This window comes from Parasteatoda tepidariorum, chromosome 7 (genome assembly GCF_043381705.1).
Source record: "Parasteatoda tepidariorum isolate YZ-2023 chromosome 7, CAS_Ptep_4.0, whole genome shotgun sequence".
Classification (NCBI taxonomy): Eukaryota; Metazoa; Arthropoda; class Arachnida; order Araneae; family Theridiidae; genus Parasteatoda; species Parasteatoda tepidariorum.
In genome coordinates this window covers 24,322,846-24,344,036 of record NC_092210.1, presented here as the reverse complement: position 1 = coordinate 24,344,036, position 21,191 = coordinate 24,322,846, and the positions used below count along the sequence as shown (strand labels likewise).

Sequence of the window (21,191 nt, the reverse complement as noted above, 5' to 3'; positions counted from 1 at the left end):
GCTGACACAGAAACTTATTCTTAAAATTTATTTCATTAAATATGAGCTAAGAAAAAAACTGCCATATGCTTTTAAGAAAAGGTTTTACATTTTAGGTATGATAATATGTTATAATCAACTGTAAGTATAAAGCATAAATTTTTCTACTAAGTCTTTATATACAATTAAATCGGTTCTTAGTGGACAAGAATCTTGGTTATGGACAATATGCTATGAAGAGAAAAAATTATTAAAAAATGCGTATAAAGATGAGAATGATATTAACATAATCCTCTTGATAGTTGAGTAAGTAAACAAAAGTATTTCTTAGTGAATTTCATTAAAATTTTTATCACGTGAGATTTACTGACTTCATCGAAATATTAATTTTCTGAGTTAATAAAATTTAAATCCTTTTGTTAATCAGTACAAGTCTTTGAAAAAGGAAACTGAACATATTTTTTCTTCCTGTAAAAAAAGTTCTACAAATTTAATCGCGTGACAAAAATAATCATTCAATATTTGTTCCTATAGTTATTCAGTAAAATGTCATTCATAAAATAGAGACAATTAACTGAAAATATTTTTAAAATAATATACTACTATCAGAGTTTTTTCTGTAATGTCAATCATAGTTCCGTGACCAAACATTTTCTTTAATGCAATGAACTAACTATATTGCTCTATCATTAAAAGAAAAAAATAATGTGAGTAATTGTTTTAAGATATTCAGTCTTGTCTCAATTCTATTGTTTTAACTGCTTTACAAACTAAATCTTACGAAAACAAACAAACTCGGAATAGTCATGTGATGTTATGAAAGAGTCCAAGACTTACGATAGGATTTGTTTGCTTTTTTTAGGACAGATGCTGAAAAAACCTCTTTTATTATTCCCTACAATCCGGATAATAAAAATGGTTTATATTCTCAGTTTTACTTCGATACCATATTTCATTTTTATAATTTCCATATTTTATTCAAAAATTTAATCTCTCTATTTTTTTATGTAATCTTTTACGGAAATGGGATCTGTTATCCGTATTTTTATGTAATAAGAATATTTATTGGATCGTTCAATGAATTTTTCTCAATTGTTCAGGCATTAGCTACTGTGTTAAATTAAACTGTTGACGATTTGGTATGCAAAATGATTTGAAGATCACATCAGTTGTGTTTGCTAGCTTATAGATCTATTAAATGAAAAAAAGAAGTTTAGTGCAAATTCTTTAAAATTTAATTATTTTTTGTAAGTCAGATAAGTTCAAACATGAACGTGCCAAATTAGTATTTTTCAATTTATTTGGTACCACTTTTTTAATTTGTTTGTAGTTACGTTTTTGAAACGTATTTTTATAAAACTACCTGCTGCCTCCGGCGACCAGCTGATTTTGCCTTCTCGTATTGACTTTCACGTATCTGGATATTTAAAATCATACAGTCAAAAATCAAGATATTTCTTGAGTATAAACTCATATTGCACAAGTGACATCGGTTTTATCTTTTAACTTCATTTTCAGATATTGAAAGCTTTGGGTCATTCTTCTAATTTATCAAAAGTGGGTATCGTGCTGAATTTGTGGTTGAAAAATAATTTATTGTTCTTTACTGCATATGCTAATATTGTAAACAGAAAAATGCATGGCTCAATGGTATTTTTTTAAGGATACCAAAAAAAATTGTACAATTAACCTACATACTTATTTTGTATTTTTATTATCGTGGTGTCAGCAATTAGAACATTCTTTTGTTAACTCTTTTATTTTTTTGTAAGAAGAAAACGAGCTTTTTATTATTCGAAATTCCCTTCAAGTTAAAAGAATACGCGGCTCTACAGTAATAAATAATACTTTTTAAAGCAAAACGCATTAAAAAAATCCTTTAGCTCACTGGTGATGCTGAAGAACTAAAAAATAGCATAACCAAGTAAATAAACCTTTCTATATATTACTGGATTGTCGATACAATGTTTCGAATTTGAAGCCCATGCAAACCAGGTCAGTTGAAGCATTATCGCTAATTTAGTCCTCACTATTTTCACTCTTAAATCATCGCTATTTTTTAAGTACATATTGGTGCATGATATTAGTTATTTTGTTATTATACATGGGAACGTTATTTTTAAAATGTGAAGAAACGTAAAAACTAAAACGTGAAATATGAATTGAAGTAAGAAGTAAAGTAAAACGTTAGTATAAGTATAAAAGCATAAAAAGTAAAGTAAAATTTTTAAAAAATGTAAAGCGTAAAATCTAAAGTAAAGTAAGCGTTAAGTAAAGAGTAAAGAAAAGCGCTGAGTATAAAAATGTAAAACGTAAAACATGAAGTAAAGTAAGGAGTAGAGTATAAAGTAAAGCGTTAAGTATTAAATGAAGTCTAACATAGAGCATAAAGTAAAGCGTGAAAAATAACATAACGTGTAAAAAATAAAATAAAGTGCAATCAAAAGTAAGGAGAGTATAAGAAAATGTGTAAAAATAAATTTAAGTGTTAAATATAAAGTAAAGTGAAAAGTATAGTGTAAAGTATAATTGAAGTGGAATGTATTCAGTAAAATTTAAGGTAAAATAAAACAAATTGTAAAGTAATGTAAATAAATAAATATTTGTTCAATCCCAAGAGATTAAGCAATATTTGCTCGTTCCAAAGACTGAAAGAAGCCTCAGTGTGGTGAAAAAAAAGATGTTTTTGTTTAATCCAATCAAGGAAATTGTTTTCACCCATACCAGTAGAGGAGGAAATGAATAGTAGAAGAGATATTGTGACTTGGTCATCCTTTGATTCTTGACGCAAATTTAGTAACCAAAATTTATTTCTTATAAATAATAAAAATGATCCTTAATTTCTTTTAAAGTAAAAACTAAATAATAATAAATATTCGGAAACTTCATAAAAAGAATGACCTCTAAACCGATTATTAAAAATGATTCGATAAATTTAAAATAATATATTAAGAATACAATCACGCTTTTTGACACCAATATTAAATGTAAGAGCTAGGGCTAACCTTGGAGTGAATTAAAGAATTCGACTGGCTTCACTTCTACCATTTAGCTTTTCTCGTATCAACAATTCAGTAATAAAAAAAATAAATAAAAATAAAATACGATACAAAATGAAGAAAATCGTGATCGCAGCAAGGCGATCACAGGTCACCTATTGGCAAAATGGCTGTTGTCTAATTTTTTTTTGGAAAAGAAACTTCATTGGGTTTTCATTTTGAACATCTTTAACTGTTAATCCAGAACTGCTCTATACACAATTTTGCAGACATATTTGAATGCAGCTGAGACACATTCTGTGTAAATTCTTTTGATGACTGAATAGACATTGAACAGCCAATCGAGATCAATATTAACATTTTCGGATAGGTGCGATGGTGTTTAATGGAGATTATAAGCTGCATACACCTGTTTTGGATTCACAAGTTCATACATGAAACATGATTTGAAAACTAGACTTTTTTTCAATTTTACATGACTAGCGAATGAATAATTTATATTGCGTGGACGACAGTCTACGGTCTTGTGCAAGCTATTGGGTACGTTGACAATGGATCCTTTTATCCCTAACTGGTGATCAACACCCAGTTCTCGTATTTGCATGAAAGGGGTTCGGAGAGTCACCATTCGCTCTTCGGTAGGGTTCAATTCTCTCAACCACTTTGGTACTTTTGTGAGGGTCATGCTTGCATTTGAGAACGGAATCGTTTCGTTTTCCCGTTCGTGTGCCACGCTTAAGGTATTCCCGTCTACATTCTTTGGATTTTCCAGTCTCGGTAATTTTAGGCCTTGGTCAACTCTAACTTTTGGGACCACATCAATCAGTTTGAACCCTCTTTATTTGTGATATTTACCTGCATTAGTATTGAAAACGATCCAGTTTGGTTAAAATTTCTGTTTCTAAATTAAAACAATAAAACCAAAAATATCGTTCAAATGATGAAATTCTCTTTTATTCACAACTCAAAAAGTATTTATGAGACCTCTCAGGTCCCATATCTCGGAAATAAACTCTCCAACTTAATGTATAATAAAATTGAAAGTGAAAAAAAGAAGAATTCTAATTCTTCCTTACATCTAAAGCAACTGGCTCTCGAAATTATTTACTCTATTCCAAAACAAGACGCAAAAATTTTCACTGACGGCAGCAAAATCAATAGTCATGCTGGTAGCGGAGTCTACATCGAGACTCCTGATGAAAATTTTCTCTCTGCCAGCGTAACCCAGACTTCTGCTCCGTTTTCAGAAGTGAACTTCTGGCTATCAACAGGGGTCTGGAATTTGTTTTGCAAAATGACCTTTATTTTAAAGACCTTTCTCTGATAGCCGCAGCTCCCTGCAACATCTCAACAACGGGACCCAAATTGGCGACAAAACCAGTATTTCCATCGTAAACAACCTAAAACTCTTGTCCCTCCAACATAATATTCACCTGCAGTGGGTTCCTTCTCACGTCGGTATCTATGGTAATGATTTAGCGGACAGCCAAGCTAAAGAGGGTTGCAGCCAATCGCACCCTACCTCTTCTGATCTTACTTATCTTGAACTTTACACCCTGAAGAAATCCCAGCTTCTCAGAGACTGGTTGATTCCCCCCCCCCACCATTGGTACAAGGGAAATAAGCCCGGAGCTTTCCTCCCCTTTGAAAGGAGAGTCTGCCCCACCATCTCCCGCCTAGCTACCGGCCATCTTAAAGGTTTACTATTTTCTGATGGAACTAAAACCTACCCCCCTGCCCTAAATGCCATCTACAACGGGCTTAAGCCGATCACATCCTGAACTGTCTTGGTCTTCTCTAGGACATTTACGCTACTCCTCTTTTGGTGTTTGATTTTCTTCAGGTCAACGGGTTCATAGATCTGGTCTGACTTCGTCAGGTCAGCAAAACAACAACCATTGCTCTTGATTATTGTAGTTGATAAGTGCGGACGCCATCAAATCCAAACCAAGACCCATTTTACCAATGGGTAATAGAGATCAGAGGCATTTACATTAAAAAATTAAAATACATCTTCATATTTATATGACACGTTTAATTGGTAATTAAAATAGACTTTTAACAGGCTTAACTTTTTTTTAGCCTAGATGAAAAATTTTTCTCTATTAATATACATTTTTTACTTTTATTAGATCCAGAAGTAAAGACTCAACTGATCTAAGTCTTGAATATGAGTACTCAAACATATTATTTATAGTGCTGAAAAAAAAAAAAGAAAAAAATCATTCTGACTAAATTTTGATCTAATGATCTGATTTTCACTTACTAGAACTTAATGTAAATGGAGCGCGGGAGTAACCTCAAATTTGCTAATTAATTTGTGCAGACAATATTTATGGTTATAAAATCGTATACGTACTTTCTATAAGACGTACTTTCTATAAGACTTCGTATAAGACGTACTTTCTCTGAATAAACATATTTTGTTCCTTTCTTCCTCTCCCCCCAAATATAGGGTAGCCACAATCTGGGAAATATGGTCCTAATAGTTAGGTCTATCAAGAGGTCGATAGACAGGTACTTTTATGTTAATTTTGATTTTTCGTATTTCGTGAACTTTTTAAATCGATTTGAAACGTTTTTACGCACAATTACAAAATTCGTTTATCTAAAGATAATGCCATGTAAAAAATAATTTTTAATAATTATTTATTATTTTTATTACTTTATTTATTAATAATAATAAAAAAATTGAATTGTAAGGTATACAAATTTTTACATCGTTTTAAAAAATGCAATTTTATAAGGCAAAATGAAAAATAGGTTGAATAATTGCTAAAAAAATCAAATATTAAGCATTTTATTTTTTTAATGGAGAAACGTTAGTGGAGAATAGGACTTATTCGTTTGGGGCAACCGTGGATATTCGCCATACAATTATTGATGCCAATGGTGCTTAAATAATTTTGGTATAGGCATTACTTGTGTTGTGTTAATAGGTACTGTTTTAATGAATATCCAATATATAAATAAATTAAATTTAATATTTGTTCCAAGCTACCTAATACAGGGTTTTTACGGTCTCAGAAAGACTTCTTAATTGAGGTAGAAGTTAATTAACCACAATCAATAGATCGTGAGTTGACCATGAACTTATAGCACTATGACAAATAAATATAGTTCACATTAATTTTGATAGGATGGAATTCTAAAAATGTGTTTTGCTTGATGTGTTTGCAATGTAAAATCATCGGGAAGGACGAAAAATAAATAAAAAATGAAATAATTATTTAAGCTTTATCTATTCCTTATTATCTATTTTAGCTTTATTGCTCTTATTAAAAAATACTAAATGTATTGATAAATAAATATAATATATAATAATGTATTAAGGCAAAACTTAACCATATAAGATATTTAACACAAATTACTAAAAAATATATAACATTCATTAAAACTAATTTTAATATAGGCATTACTGATTAGTACTCTTTATATAATAAAATCTATAAACTTTGAAAAATATAATTTAAAAAACAATCTGCTTAATTACACAAAAAATCAGGAAAAGGCCGTCTTCATGAGAAATAAATCAATATTCATGTTATTTCAATTATGTTAATTTTAAATTTTTCGTTAAAGATGGCAAAGTTTTTACATAATTTAAATAGTGTAGAGTGTGATTTTATTCTCAAATACTTTATGAAATTCCAATTTAAAAAAGATATTAAACGTTAAATTTTTAAGGAAATAAAAAAAACACGTCATTTCTTAGAATTTTCCAGAATTTGAGCAATTATGATAATTAGATTCAGCAATTAAAACCGAGTAGGATTCACACGTTATTAATCAGTCTATTTAAACCTTATTTTTATTAAAAGAACATTAATGTTAAAGTTAAAAAAAAATAGTGTGATCTGTAATGGAAATGTACTTATGACTAAATTAAATAAGTATTATAACACTTATGATAACTATAAAATAAAATTATGCCCATTAAAAAATAATTCTAACAACATCTATAAAATTACATCGGTTTATAATAACTGAAATAAACAAAAATAAAAGTAAAAATTAATTTTAAAATGTTAAGACGTACAGTTAAAAACATACCATTTGATTTGACTAGTTGAAAGTTTGAAAATCGAATATTTTATTGTAAAAATTTTGCCATCTGAATAAAGCAGTTAAAAGGTGAGATTATTATGAATTAGTTATTCGTGAAAATATTAAAACAAATATAAAAAAAATTTACAGCACATTAGCCTCTATAAGCACATCTTTTGGTGTTTCTTGTAAGTTGCAAATTGCAGCAATAGTATTATATAATTTGATTAATTATAGTCAATAAGAAGCCAAAGTTATGTATTAATTAATAATATTAGATGTAGATGAGCCATCAATCAATCAATCTTCTTAAATTAAACAGCATGAGTGTTTAGTTCTTCTTGAAGCAGAAACTGTGTGATTTCGCTGTTGTTTCCAATGTTAAGCTGCTGTCACCGATATAAGTTTCACTTCAACACAACCAGAGATAAGAATTAGCAAAAGCTTCAACGATAAAAAGCATTAGAGAATTATTTATGAGTATCTATGTTTCAATTTGTGTTTTGTTACATAAATAGCTTTAATTTATTAAAGTTATGTAATTATTTTAATATTTAGCATAAAAAGCTTTAAAATATAAAGTACATTTAAGATGTTTGCTTTGAAATAAACTCGATCAATGTTTTATTCTTTCAAAATAAAGCTATATGCGAGATGGGCGATTTTCTTAGCCACTTTGTTGGTAATTCTAAATTTTACACCATTGAAATTTAGGAACATCGATCAAATTAATTATTTCAAGCAAACTCTTTATTTCATAGATTGGTGCATAGATTCTGTCGGTCAAAAGATATTGTGCAAAGTTTCTGCGATATTAGTAAGATGACATTTTTTTTTCCTTTTTATATTGAGTATAAAGTATCGAAATTTTGCAAATAAATTTGTTATCTTTTAATTCTAGTTTGTAATTAATATAAACTATCTAGTGAATAATTAAGATAAACGTACGGAAAATTCGTATTTAATTTAAATTTATGATGTAACGCATGACAACAAACAATTTGTAAAAAAGGCGCAACTTTTAAGATCCAGTTATGGTGAAAAGAAGAAAAAAAGTATTTTGTACGTGGGTTTAGACAATAAGTTTTTGTGACTAAGTTGGTTCTAACGCTTTCAGTATGAAATCTAATTTTAAAAAAGGGTGTGAAGAACTGTGAACTTCTTACGATAATACTACACGGAGAGAAAAATTCCGACAAATTTACCGTATTGCATGGTAAAGAAATCTCTGATAAAGAAAATAAAACTTAATTATGGTAATTAAACCAAAATATGCGGTATTTCACCCATTCATTCGGTAGTTTTTCATTCATATGGTAATTATTTTACTGGAAATTTTGACTTATAAATTATAGCTCTTATTACAATACATTTAGTAAAAATACAAAACTGAAAAGCCGTATGAATGGTTTTCATGCCATGGTCTAAAGTATTATGATAAAATTAATCAGTTTTGCCACATTTTCAAAATTTTAATGCAGATTATAAAACAATATTTTATTGTTAATTTTACCAAAATCATTACCAAAGCGCTTCGGTTAAAATTACAGCGCTTTTCAGTTTCCTCATAGAGCCAGAAACATGGTAAATTTTACCATATTCTGGTAGTTATGACCATACTTTTTCTCACATTGTAAAAAGAACTATACAAGATAATGAGGATACATGAATACGAAATTTGAAACTCAAACGCATAAAGTTTAAAAGTAAAAATTTATACTGTGTTAGAGGTTAACCAACTCGAAAACTGAGCACTAAAAGATTTTTAAGAAAAGTTAAGCATTGTTTTTTTAGGAATAGTTATTTGAGGCAATGCGACAAAATGTATACACCAATCTATTGATTTGAGAGTATTCAATTACATTACTGAAAAAAAAAATTAATTTTCAATAATTTTATCAACACGTGAAATACCATTCAAAAAGTAATGAAATCTTTAAGCATAATTGAAGAGTTTAGTGAAAGAAGAAGGAAAATTTGCATTGCAAAAAATTTTGAATTTCTGTAATTCATTCTCCATTGTGACTGTATGTATAGCATATAAACTCTAATCTTCTGTTTTTAGAAAAAGAAATCAGATTTATGATATTTCTACGATTACTGAAGCTTTTTTTAGAGTCACTAAAATTTCACGTAAGCTCTTCAATTATGTTTTTTTCACTGCTAATGCAACTGCATTATTATAGAGGGTGTTCCGCAGTGGCCGCTTTTAATATATACTTTTATTAAACCTTGTTAAAAACGGAAGTAAAAGGTGTATGAATAAAAATGGTATTAAAATCTAACAAAAAACCACAGAGTAAAGCGGAAAACATCAAAACCTGTTTGATTACGGGAGGAAACAAAAATGAGTTGAAATGCAAAAACACCTCAAAATCTCCGGAGACAATCAAACAGGTTTTATGCTTTCCTTCTCACCATTCTCATTAGTTATTTGACAAATTTCAACAGCGATTTTGTTTTTCTTTTCTCCCTTAAATATTAGTGCGTGGTCTCTAAATATGTATACTTTAATGGCTTTGTGTTTAACCATTTCATGCAGACGGTGTTCGCTTTATACCTTTTTTTCTGATTCTCTAATTACAAGCAAAAATATATTTTAGTATTCATAATTATAAAAAACAGTTAAATAGTTACTAAAAAACTGTTTATTTATCGCAATTATAATTGCACTAAATTATAAAATCCCAAAAGATAGTTAAAAAAATTTTTTCCCATAGATATTGAAAAAATTATCAATAATTAATTTTGTAAATTAGAAATATTTCAAAGGTGAATAACAGTTTCGTTCCCTGATATCGAAATAAGTGCAAATTTGAAAAATTATTGTTTGGAAATGGGTCGTGTTTGGAAGATTGTAACTTTAACGCAAAAAAGACAGCGGTGATTCACGCTGTGTTTCCTTTTATAGCAATAAATTATTAAAAAGCTGAATAAAATATTATTCACTCATTTTGACATAAATTTATACGAAATAAGAAAAAATAGTATAAAAATAATGTTTAATAAAAATTCTTTGTTAAAGGGTTAGCCAGAGTCCAAAAAAATATACATAATTAGAGCATTGATTACCTCTATTGCTTGTAATGTTAATTATATGTATTTTATGTTCTGTAGATTTGCGCTATAAACATAGAAGGGAAAAATATTACTTAAAAAAGAAAAACAGCAATTGAATACTCTCAACAATTCAAATTATTGTTATAATATTATTCGTATTATAGCATTATGTCCTGAAAGCTGAAACACCAAGTAAATTTTCGAAATGATTATTACTTATTAGTATGTTTTAATTCGATAATAAATGTGAATTTCAGTTTTAATGAAGTTAGAAATATTTTAATCTGCACGAAGCTGCAAAGCTGGAAGTATACTTTAGTCCAGACTCTTGTTAGCTAAAGAGTAAGAACCAAATATTATTTTTCGAACCTTCATCCGTTGGAAGAATTTCTTTATCCTTTTTCGTCATAACTGTAGGATATAAAGAAAAATCAGAATTGAGTCATAAATTTTAAATCAAACTATTTCTGATGAATTAACTTTCTTTGCAATTGCCATTATAAATCATTAAACTTAACATATATTGATATATAGATTATTATAAAATACATTTTTATACATAGATTATTACAATAAAATTTTTCAAATGAATTTGCATAATATGGATAATTTAACATAAAACAATCGTTCAAAGTTAAATCAATTTAGTCCTTAATTTCTTAAAACTTAAATTCTTATGTCCGAAATTAAAAGGTAAAACGAATTTTGATTTTAAAATTGCTCATCAAACAGTAGTGTGTTATTTCTATTACAGAAGAGTAAACAGATATTCTGTCAATTCTTTGAAACGAATCAGAAATTTTAAAAAAATTAAGAGTTATGAAATAATTAAAAATAAATTTAAGGTTCCTAAAAACTTCTCGAAAATAAAAGCAAGTATTAAAGAGAAGTTGAAAACTCAATTTAAAAAATTCATAGAAGGATAAATTTAAGCTTGCATCTATTGCATTTTTTTCAGTTTTATTACTATGTCACAATTGTTAAAAAATATTATATAAGAACTATTAAAAATAAAATATATGTTTAACTAAGTTTTTATTTTATCCAATTAATCATTTTATTGAACGATAAATTAATCATCAATTATAATCCAATTAATCATCCAATTGATCACCAATTAATTAATCCAATTAATCATCAATTATAAATTCCTTAACGCATGTGAATCAGATAACTGCAAGCATTTCACTATCATGTAACTTTCAAAAGAAACGTGGCAATATTAAAGTCTAAAATAATTTTAATATAATTTTGTAAGTAGAGGAAATTTTAAAAAACAAGAAAAATCAAAATTTTTAAAATTCCTACAAAAGGTAACTTTTAAAATGAAAACTTAATGGGTTTTTGGTTTATCTTACTTTTCGATAAATATATTCAAATATGTATTAAAAACATGAATTCATAAATACAAAAGACTACCCATAAAACAGGAACATAACACATCATTCCGAAAGTCAAAATAAATATAAATATTCAGTGCTAAAATTATATCTCAATACAGAATACATACTTATAACAAAATAATTCGAACTGTTTTCTTACTTACCTCACAATATCTCCGCCATGAATATTTGTAGTTAATTTTCTTGAGTTTCGATAGTAAGCCCATTTTCATGTATTAAATTGTGTTACCAATTTTTAATGGTCACACTCTATATATATATGTAGATATAAACTTGGAAAAACCACAATAAAGGAGATACCATGCAGAGTGGGACACAAGTCAGTAAACATAAATTTGACAAAGCATGCAAAGGTAGGAAAAGACATTTCACATTGAAAAAACAAATACCAAATTTATTTCATTAATAATAAAAAAGCATGTATTAATAATTTAAGTTCAGCTGTAAAATGTATTAAATAAATATAGCTTTCATTAGAGATTTTATGACAGCAGCATTTTGATAAAATAATGTTAAGCAAAAAATATTATTAAAAAAATTATCCATTTACACACTGGGAAAAAAATTTGGTAAAATTACCGTACTGTATGGTAACGACGTTTCTGGGGAAAAAATAAATAATTTTGGTTTTTGAAAATCAAAATATACGGTATTTAATCCATTCATTTGGTATATTCTTCCGTTCATCTGGTAGTTTTTTACCAGAAATTTTAGCTTTCAAAATTGTAGTTTGTATTCTTACACTTTTCGTAAAAAATACAAAGCAAAAAGTGAACTTGACCGTATAAATATATATATTTTTTTGTCATGTTCAGAGATATCATTATAAAATTCCCAAGTTTTATCACAGATTGCTAAATTATATATTATTGTTAAATTTAAAAAAATCATTACCAAAACGCTACGGTAAAAACTACCGAGCGTTTTGGTGTTCCCCTAGAGCCAGAAGCATTGTAATTTTTACCATATTCTGGTAACATTGACCATACTTTTTTCCTCTGTGCAAATAGTGTTATTCTTCAGAGTTATTCTGTACAGATTTTAAGTACCATAATATATTATAGTTACTAATAAAAATAGCTAAATATGCAATGTGTTGATATCACTTTTATGTAAGTAAAAATATGTTAATTTATTACGTTTATAAGTAAGTCATTTTTTAAGCATTAGCGTAATTATAAGCAGATTTAATGTCATGTTATTCTAATAAAAGTTAAAAAGGATTTCCAAACGCAATTTTTGTCAAATGTTCAATCCTTTTTCACTTTCATGATTTTAAGTTTAATAGAGTTAAAATAAGCTTATTTTAGTAGCGGTGAATTAAGTGTGTTTTTAGCATATTAAATTAAGCGATCCCACTCTGGAATTGAAATCATATTGTCCAAAAATTTGAATATCTATTGGATTAGAAACGTAATTTTTGTCAAAGACTGTGTTGATGTCTTTTTTTTATGTGGTTATATCATTTGGCCTTGTTATATCTAAATCTCCAAATAAAGTATCGTTACTCCCTAACGCTGGCGTTTAGAGTTAAAAAAAATAACTCTAAAAACAGAAATTTAATAACCAATAACATGACTCATGGGAATTCCATATTCCATGACCCCTTTCCATGACTCATTCATGACAATTCCATATTCCATCGGAATTCCATGACTCATGGGGATTCCAAGGGAATTCCATATCGAAAATTTTAATATTCGATAGCTTATCTATGGAAATTATTTCACATTCAGCATCCTACCTTAGGTATCCGACTGAGTAAAAATCATAAATTTCGACGAAAATTGATTTTTTTAACTGTTCACATTTCAAATTCTGTTTATTAGCTTTTATATCTGTTTAAATTTTGGTCTCCGATCTATAAAACCGAAGTTACGGGTTTTTTCCCGCTTGCTTAGAAACGAAACAGAATATCAAACACATACTTTAGTTGTATTTTCAGTAAAACGTTGATTTTAAGGAAATTCTTTTTACACTAACGCATATTACAAAAAAGAAATTCTAATTATAGAATTCTTTGAAACTTTTTATGCAGACTTTATATAACGTTAGCTATTTTTTAGACTAAAAGCTATGGTCTAAGAGTAAATTTATTATTTTTATCATACTTTAAGTAACAATGTTTGGAGTTTTAATTAAGAAGTCAACACTGAACAATACATTTAGTTCTATTTCATTGTATATATGAATTTTTTTAATATGTGACCTAAAAAAGTTTGTAGTTTTCATGCTCAAATTTGCCCTTATTTCGAAAAAAAATATATATTTTAAAACTTTTGAGGTTTACTTTAGATTTATAATGTTTAGACCCATGTTAACCAAAATTAAACTTGCAATTTAAATTAAGACTATTTTCAAAACAAATTGTGCCGAACCCAGTCGGATAACTTAACAGGGTGAAATTTTGAAGTTCAAAAACTTATCCATGGGAATTATTCAATATTCAACAACCTTTTTATCTATAACAAAATGATATAATCGATGAATTAATTGAGTTTGAGGATTATTAATTGGTTGAATTTGTGAATATTTGAATAAAGGAAAAAATATTCATGAAATTTTTATTTGTGCATCACGTGATTTTCCTGCCGTATTTAAATTTTTAAGGAAGTTTGATTATTGTGTAAGAAAACCACCTCTTGATGGAAGTATCTTTTGACGAGTTTAATCCGCTTCTATCTGATACGCAAAAAATGTCGAAAAGAAAGAAAGAAGAAATACCTAGAACTTGAACAGTTTCTGACGTTTGAGCAGTAGGTAATTCTGGTCTAAAAGATTCTTTTGCTTTCTTTTCTAAAGGCTGTAAAATTTCCATGTCACCAGTTTCTTGTCCTGGAGTAACTTCACTAACCTGTACATATTTAGAGAGAAAAAAAAACAGCGTGAATAATCCAGATGCAAANAAAAAAAAAAAAAAAAAAAAAAAAAAAAAAAAAAAAAAACTACAACTAAGCATTCAATTATTTTCAACTAATTATTCCATTAATACACAAGTGGGCGACCTTTGTGCTAAAATACAAACTAAGGAAAACGACGTTAAAGAGCACAAAAATATTTATAAAGTACAGACAGCTGTTTCGGATGCTCAAAGGGAAACCTTCATCAGTGCAACAGATGAAGGCAACCTTCATCAGTGTAAAGGGCAACCTGTTGCACTGATGAAGGTTGCCCTTTGAGCATCAGAAACAGCTGTCTGTATTTTATAAATATTTTTGTGCTCTTTAAAGTCGTTTCCCTTAGTTTGTAATTATTCCATTACTATAATTTAATTGTTTCACTATTATTAACATTAAGATGCTAAGTCTCTGTTATTTGAAATAAAACTAAAATCATTAGGTTTATGAATAAGAACCTCGTACCGAAAGTTTTTTTTATCTAAATGAAGTATAAATATCCTATATAATTATATTCTCATTTTTCTATTATTATCAACTAATCATTTAATTATTTTCAACTAATCACTCCATTATTATCAACTAATCATTTACTTACGTTTAATAATTTATTCCATCGTTATCAACTAATCAATTATTTCATTATTATCAACTAATCATTAGATTTTTTCAAATTAATTATTCCATTATTATCAATTAATCATTCTATTATTTTTAATTTATTTCGTAATTATCAACTATTCATTCCATTTTATTAACTTTACGATGCTTAGTAGTGGTTATTTCACATGAAACTGCAGTTAAGGAACGTCGTAGTACATTTCTTTTCTCTAAAGAAAGACAATAAAGTATAATTATTCCAATATTAGCAGATAATTATTCCATTCTTGTTAACTTATTACTCCATTATTATTGTATTATTATTAATTTATTATACCATTAATATCAAATAATTATTTCATTTCTGTTAACTTTAAGATGCTAAATTATTTGACATATAAGTGTTTATTTCGTGAGGAAAAAAAACTGTCATATACATAGGGCTCATATCTTACCTGTACTGAGACTTTTTCAACAACTCCAACTGCTGCTGTAGTGGATGATGGTTTTTCCATCGGCATCATATCGGTTATTGAACTATGAGCTAATGTTTCATAAACTTGCATTGCAATTTCAGAAGGAAGAATCACATCTACTTTTCTTGCACCAGGCATTGTGTCTGCTGTTAAGGACGCAACAGAATGATTACTAAGAATTTCCATAACTTGTGTTGCCAAATCTGATGGTAAACTGACTTCAGCATTCGCCATACTGGGTCGTTCTTCTGTAATTTCTTGCAGTGAACCTATTATTTCACATAAAGAATTATTAGACTTTGGAATAGAATTTAGTATATACACCATCTACCGATAAGTATTTGGACACCTATGCAAATGACCCTTGGTCCCCATTCATGGTAAGCTCAACGCCGATGCCTACTGCAGTATTTTAGATGCCAATGTGCTTCCTACGTTGTGGCAGTCTTACGGGGTGGGCCCCTGTTACTTCCAGGACGACAATGCCAGCTGTCATGTTGCAAGGGTCATCAAGACTTGGTATGGTGTCAATGGGGTTAATCGAATAGACTGGCCTGCCAAGAGCCCAGACCAGAACCCTATCGAGAACTTCTGGGACGAGTTGGATGTGTGAATTAAGGGGTGTACTACACGTCCAAAATCGGTAAAGGAACTTATATGTCTTCTCCAAGCCGAGTGGAAGAAAATACCACAAGCCGTCACACAAGGACTTGTGGAAAGTATGGCTCGGAGGGTTCACGCTGTAATTGCCTCTCGTGGAGGCTCTACCAACTATTGATTATGAATAAAGTTAGTTTTTCTTTTCAATCATACGTGTCCAAATACTTATTAGTAGATAGTATAGTATGTTCATATTCACCTCTTAAAGGNTATATATATATATATACTTGGGTTTATTTGGTGAAAGTAAAAATTTAGGAAATCGAGTTATATTTTGTTGTTCTACTAGTCATTCTTGTTACTAATTTAACCATTGCTTGTCATACTACTGTAAAAAAAAGTCTTAAAAATTAATTACTGATTTAAAAAAAGTTTTTATTTTGAAAAAAGAAATTTTTGAAGTTAAAAAAGCAACAAAAAAATATTTAATTTCTTAATGCATCATCTTGAGTTCAATTACAAGAGTAAATATTATTTTTACTGTTGCAAGTAGTTTTAAAACTTTTTAATCCTTTTTGTGCCCTTACGAATTACGATATAAAGTAGAGGCATACTGGGTGCATTACTAGTAAAATTCATTGTATCATCACATCCTTTGTTACCGTAAATGTTTATACCGTAATGATTACAGTAAATATTATTTCATAACATAAATTCAGTGATATTACAGTAAATATTACTGTGAAACATTACGGTATATCAGACGTTTTGTTCCGTAAAATTTTACGGTAAAAAGTACCGGCATCCTGGATACCGGTACTTTTGACCGTAATTTGATTCGGAATTTTTTTATGTATACGTTAGATGGTTTCACCTGTTGAAAGAAATTATATATTTTTTTTTATAGTTTTGGACCTCTACAAAATAATTAATTTTGAGATATTTTAAAAAGTGTGAATATGTTTATGCCCATTATAGATGTTTATGCAAATTTCTAAAAAAATCTGGAATCTAATATCATTTTTAAATAAACTGTGTCCTGACGAAAAATGATGGAATGTTTGGTTTTTACATAAACCACCATACCACTGATATCAAACAATTAAATCTTACATATTAGCGATATTAAATTGATTAAAATTTTTTTATTGTTTTAAATTCATTTCATCAAAAATTAATTACCTTGTGTAGTCACTTCCATCACTTGCATCGCAACATCGGATGGTACAGTGTATGAGAGTTCTTGAGTTCCTGGTAGTTCTCCAGACTTAAACTCTTTTGTGCTGCTGTAAGATGTAACGATAGAAACCTCAGCTGGTATTTTGGGAGAGATTTCGATTTCAGCTTGTCTCGAACCAGGCCGCTCAGATATCTGCAGGTCTCCAATGGAGCTGTTGGCCAACACCTCATAGACCTACATGAGATGAAAATGATGACTTGACAAGCACACAATGATTATAGTGCTGTGTAAAGATTGGAATCTTAATTAACGGATAGAAAAACTATTTACTGCATTCATGTATTGAAATTTTTGCCCTTTAAGAATGAATGACTTCAAAATATTTATAAACTGAAGAATATCTTTGTCCCTTAAAAAGAATTGAATTCAAACTAATTACAGAGTTCTTTATGTACTAAAATTCTAGCGCATTAGTAATTGGCCAATACGAAATATTTGTGGCACGCTTAAATTGATGGAAATTTTAAAATTAGAGAATAAGCTATTTCAAACTAATGTCCTGTATTAGCTTCAATTTTTTTACATTAGGAATTAAAAAGTAGAAACATTTATAACTTTCTAAAGCTTACTTTTAATTTTATTTGATACCTTAATTTTATTTTAACGAGTTAATCTGATCTCTTTAAGCATACATAATATTATAATTGAACGAAACTTTAGATCTTATTAAAAATAATTTTATTTCAGGTCAATACTAAAATGCTTTACTTAAATCCAAAATTTTTATGATATATATATTCAATAATCTAACGCAATTAACGGTTTATTTGATTGTTTTGAAACATTAAGTTTGCAACCTAGAAGCAACTATCTGAGAAGTAGACATAAATCTTTTATTCTTCATTTTCAACAGGTTTATACAATAATAATTTTTTTAATTATAACAACAACAAAAAATTGCCAACCTGCGTGGCTAACTCCGAGGGGATAGAGACATCGGCCAATTTTGTACCCGGTATCTCATCAGGTTTCATATCGCTAATAGAACTGTTTTCAAGAACCTCCAATACTTGCATCGCCAGATCAAAAGGTATGGATACATCCGCTATTTCTGTTCCAGGCAATTCTTCGGTGAGCTCCTTAAAAGAATCTAAACAAAAGTATAACGTAGTTAAAAAATAAACTTAATAAACTAATAAATGATATCAACGTATCTTCTATTGATGCTATATATCCTATACCCAGATCTGAATGAAGTCAATAATGTATTGCTGATTTAGAAATTTAATTACATTAGAATTTCTAGACAATGTTCGTAATAAAATGTGATTTTTTTTAAAAATAAAAAAAGATCTATATCTTAATTCGTTTTTTAGGAATATGAATTTAGAACATGTAATTAAGTACTTAAGAAACATTCGAAAAAAATACTTACTTGATTGAATAATGCAAAACATATAATATAAACAAATACATATTGGAAGAACATATTGTTTGAAATAAATATATTTGATAAAAAAAATTAAATTGACCGTATTGTCTAATTGTATGAATGAATAAAATGAGATACATTATAGCCTTCTGTAATTGTATAAAAACAGAAATCATTCATTTGATAGAATAATAGCGGCAATACATTCGTAAAACATTGATTATGAAGCAAAGTTTTGCATAGTAATAGAGAACATTTGTTCTATGTAAGAAAAAATTGTAAGACGCGATGATTCCTAAAACGAATATTTATTTTCTTTAATTTTATATCAATATAAAAAGTTTTTCAAAATTGTTTTTCTTGCCTTTCCCTGTGAGCTAATGATATCAGTTATGCACGACAGGATAATCCTACTTTAAGTAGTGTATTGGTGGGATTTTCTTTATTACAGATTAATTTTTGAAAAATGGCAGTTAAAAATCACAGAAACATTTAGGGATATTAATTAGATTGTGAAATATTTGATGAAACCACTTCACAGTGGGTTCTAGCTAATTTAACTTAGAGTCAGCGTTTTCTATTTCACAACCAATATGATGTAATTGGTGTAAATTTAAGTAAGTTGAATGTACAAAAAACCTTGACAAACATGTGACAAACATTTTAAATTTTAGGAACTTGTGACACGTGTTTTCGAAATTTTAAATAATGTGCCAAGTGCCACTGAAGAGATCATGAATATATATATCTGTGGAATATATATAAGACTTGCCGTAAGCTATTAGATTAAATTAAAAGACTGTTTGCAATAAATACTCCATAAGAAATGTCTCGGTAAAATGGTCAAGTAAAAATTTATTTAATTGTTATTTTATTTTATTCAACCAAAACATTCAAATAACTATATTCAAACTGTTAAGAGGGAGAAAAACCATTTATAGATTTTTTTCCCAATACGGTTAAGAAACCAAAATTCTGGCCGCGCCAACTTGGCCCACCTTATAAAGCTGTAGAAATACTTGTTATTGAACCACCGATAGATGGCGGAGTTTATCATTAGATTGTAACCGTAACTGCAAACAAAGATTTTGTAAAAAGCAAGAACATCTACATTGTAATGCAGTAGTAGTAGGAATGTCTACCATTGTACCGTATTTATCATGTTAACGATTTAAATATATTTTTGTTACTTACCCCTTGGTAATTATTGAGTAGTTTTCCTGTGCCATCAAGAAAACGAGAAAAAGGTTATATTCACTAATAATAGTAATAAATCTTCGGTGTTTTTACCCTATTAGAATTGCTTTAAGTTGAAAAGCGAAAAAAGCCATTTAGTTTCGTTTAGCTGGTGGCATACTGTGGCCGAGAGAGCTAGTATGGCAATCTCATGACAAACTGCACAGGGGTTCGAATCCCAGAGTTTACATCATAATATTACATTCATTCCTTCGATACAAGAAGCATTTCCAGTGGCCTGCATTTTCCAACTGATGTTCCTGGACTTCTATTATACGAAACTATCGTTCACGCAAAAATATAAATGGCGCATCACCACACAGCTGCAATATCTGCTTCATCTTCATTTTATGGTTTAGAAATTATGCTAGCTGTAAATGGTTACAAAACCGCATCGTTTTGTGTTCACGGTTCTTTAAATGTGCTAGTTGTAAACGGTTCCGAAGCCGTAAAGGTAAAAAATATTCTTAACCATAAGGTTCATGGTTAATTGGATGGACAAACTGCTGACGGTTATTTTATCGCAATTTCAGAATGAAAATTCCAACAGTGTATAAATAATTGTTTAAAGTAACGTTACCTTGAGTTAATACTTCAGAAACTTGTGCGACGACGTCTGAAGGTATTTCAAAATCCACCTTTCGCGAGCCAGGAATTTCGTCTGCCTTAAACACATTCTCTTTCTCTTCGGCTTGGATTTCAGATACACTTAGCGTATGTTGCGATGATATTTCATATTGCACCTGTAAAAACATGCACAAAGATGTTTTTTTAAAGTATTCTGAAACAAAGAAAAAATTGAGTTCACGTTGATCAAGAAAGGATGTAAATGATACAAATTGCAATTAATCGCTAATTTTTACTTTATAAAATATCAAAATAAATAAATGAATATTTGATAACATTTTCAAATATCTAAAAAAATGTTTGTGACATAAAATTATTGAGAACTTGTAAATAAGAGAGTATATTTTTCTTTAAAATTTTTATGCATTAAGTTTGTAAAATCTATGTGAAGAGAAATTATAACTGATATGACTTAACGATATGACTTTAACTTTTTTTTTTCACAAGCTTTCCAATCTTCTCTTTTTGAATAAGTTTTATCGGTTTTTTGTCCGGTTCAAGTTAAAATCCAGTTCATGGAAACTGCAGTAAATAAATAAATTCAAGTTTCAGATTAACAATAATTCAAACTAAAGAGTGATACGCAAAGAAAAAAGAACTAAACATCCTCAATAACTTTTGTTCTAACGAACGATTTTTCACTTACTACAATAGC

At 28.7% G+C, this 21,191-nt stretch overlaps 1 protein-coding gene across 1 annotated transcript in view; it reads right to left on the bottom strand.

Annotated features, from left to right (window-relative positions):
• LOC107439667 (titin) overlaps window positions 1–21,191 on the bottom strand; it is a gene marked incomplete in the record, with an annotated part of 381,506 nt that overhangs the window by 64,288 nt on the left and 296,027 nt on the right. Inside the window, 6 exon segments of the mRNA XM_071183739.1 lie at window positions 10,455–10,496; window positions 14,213–14,342; window positions 15,441–15,730; window positions 17,244–17,475; window positions 18,207–18,391; window positions 20,490–20,652. Of these exon segments, the coding sequence (XP_071039840.1) occupies window positions 10,455–10,496; window positions 14,213–14,342; window positions 15,441–15,730; window positions 17,244–17,475; window positions 18,207–18,391; window positions 20,490–20,652 (1,042 nt within the window).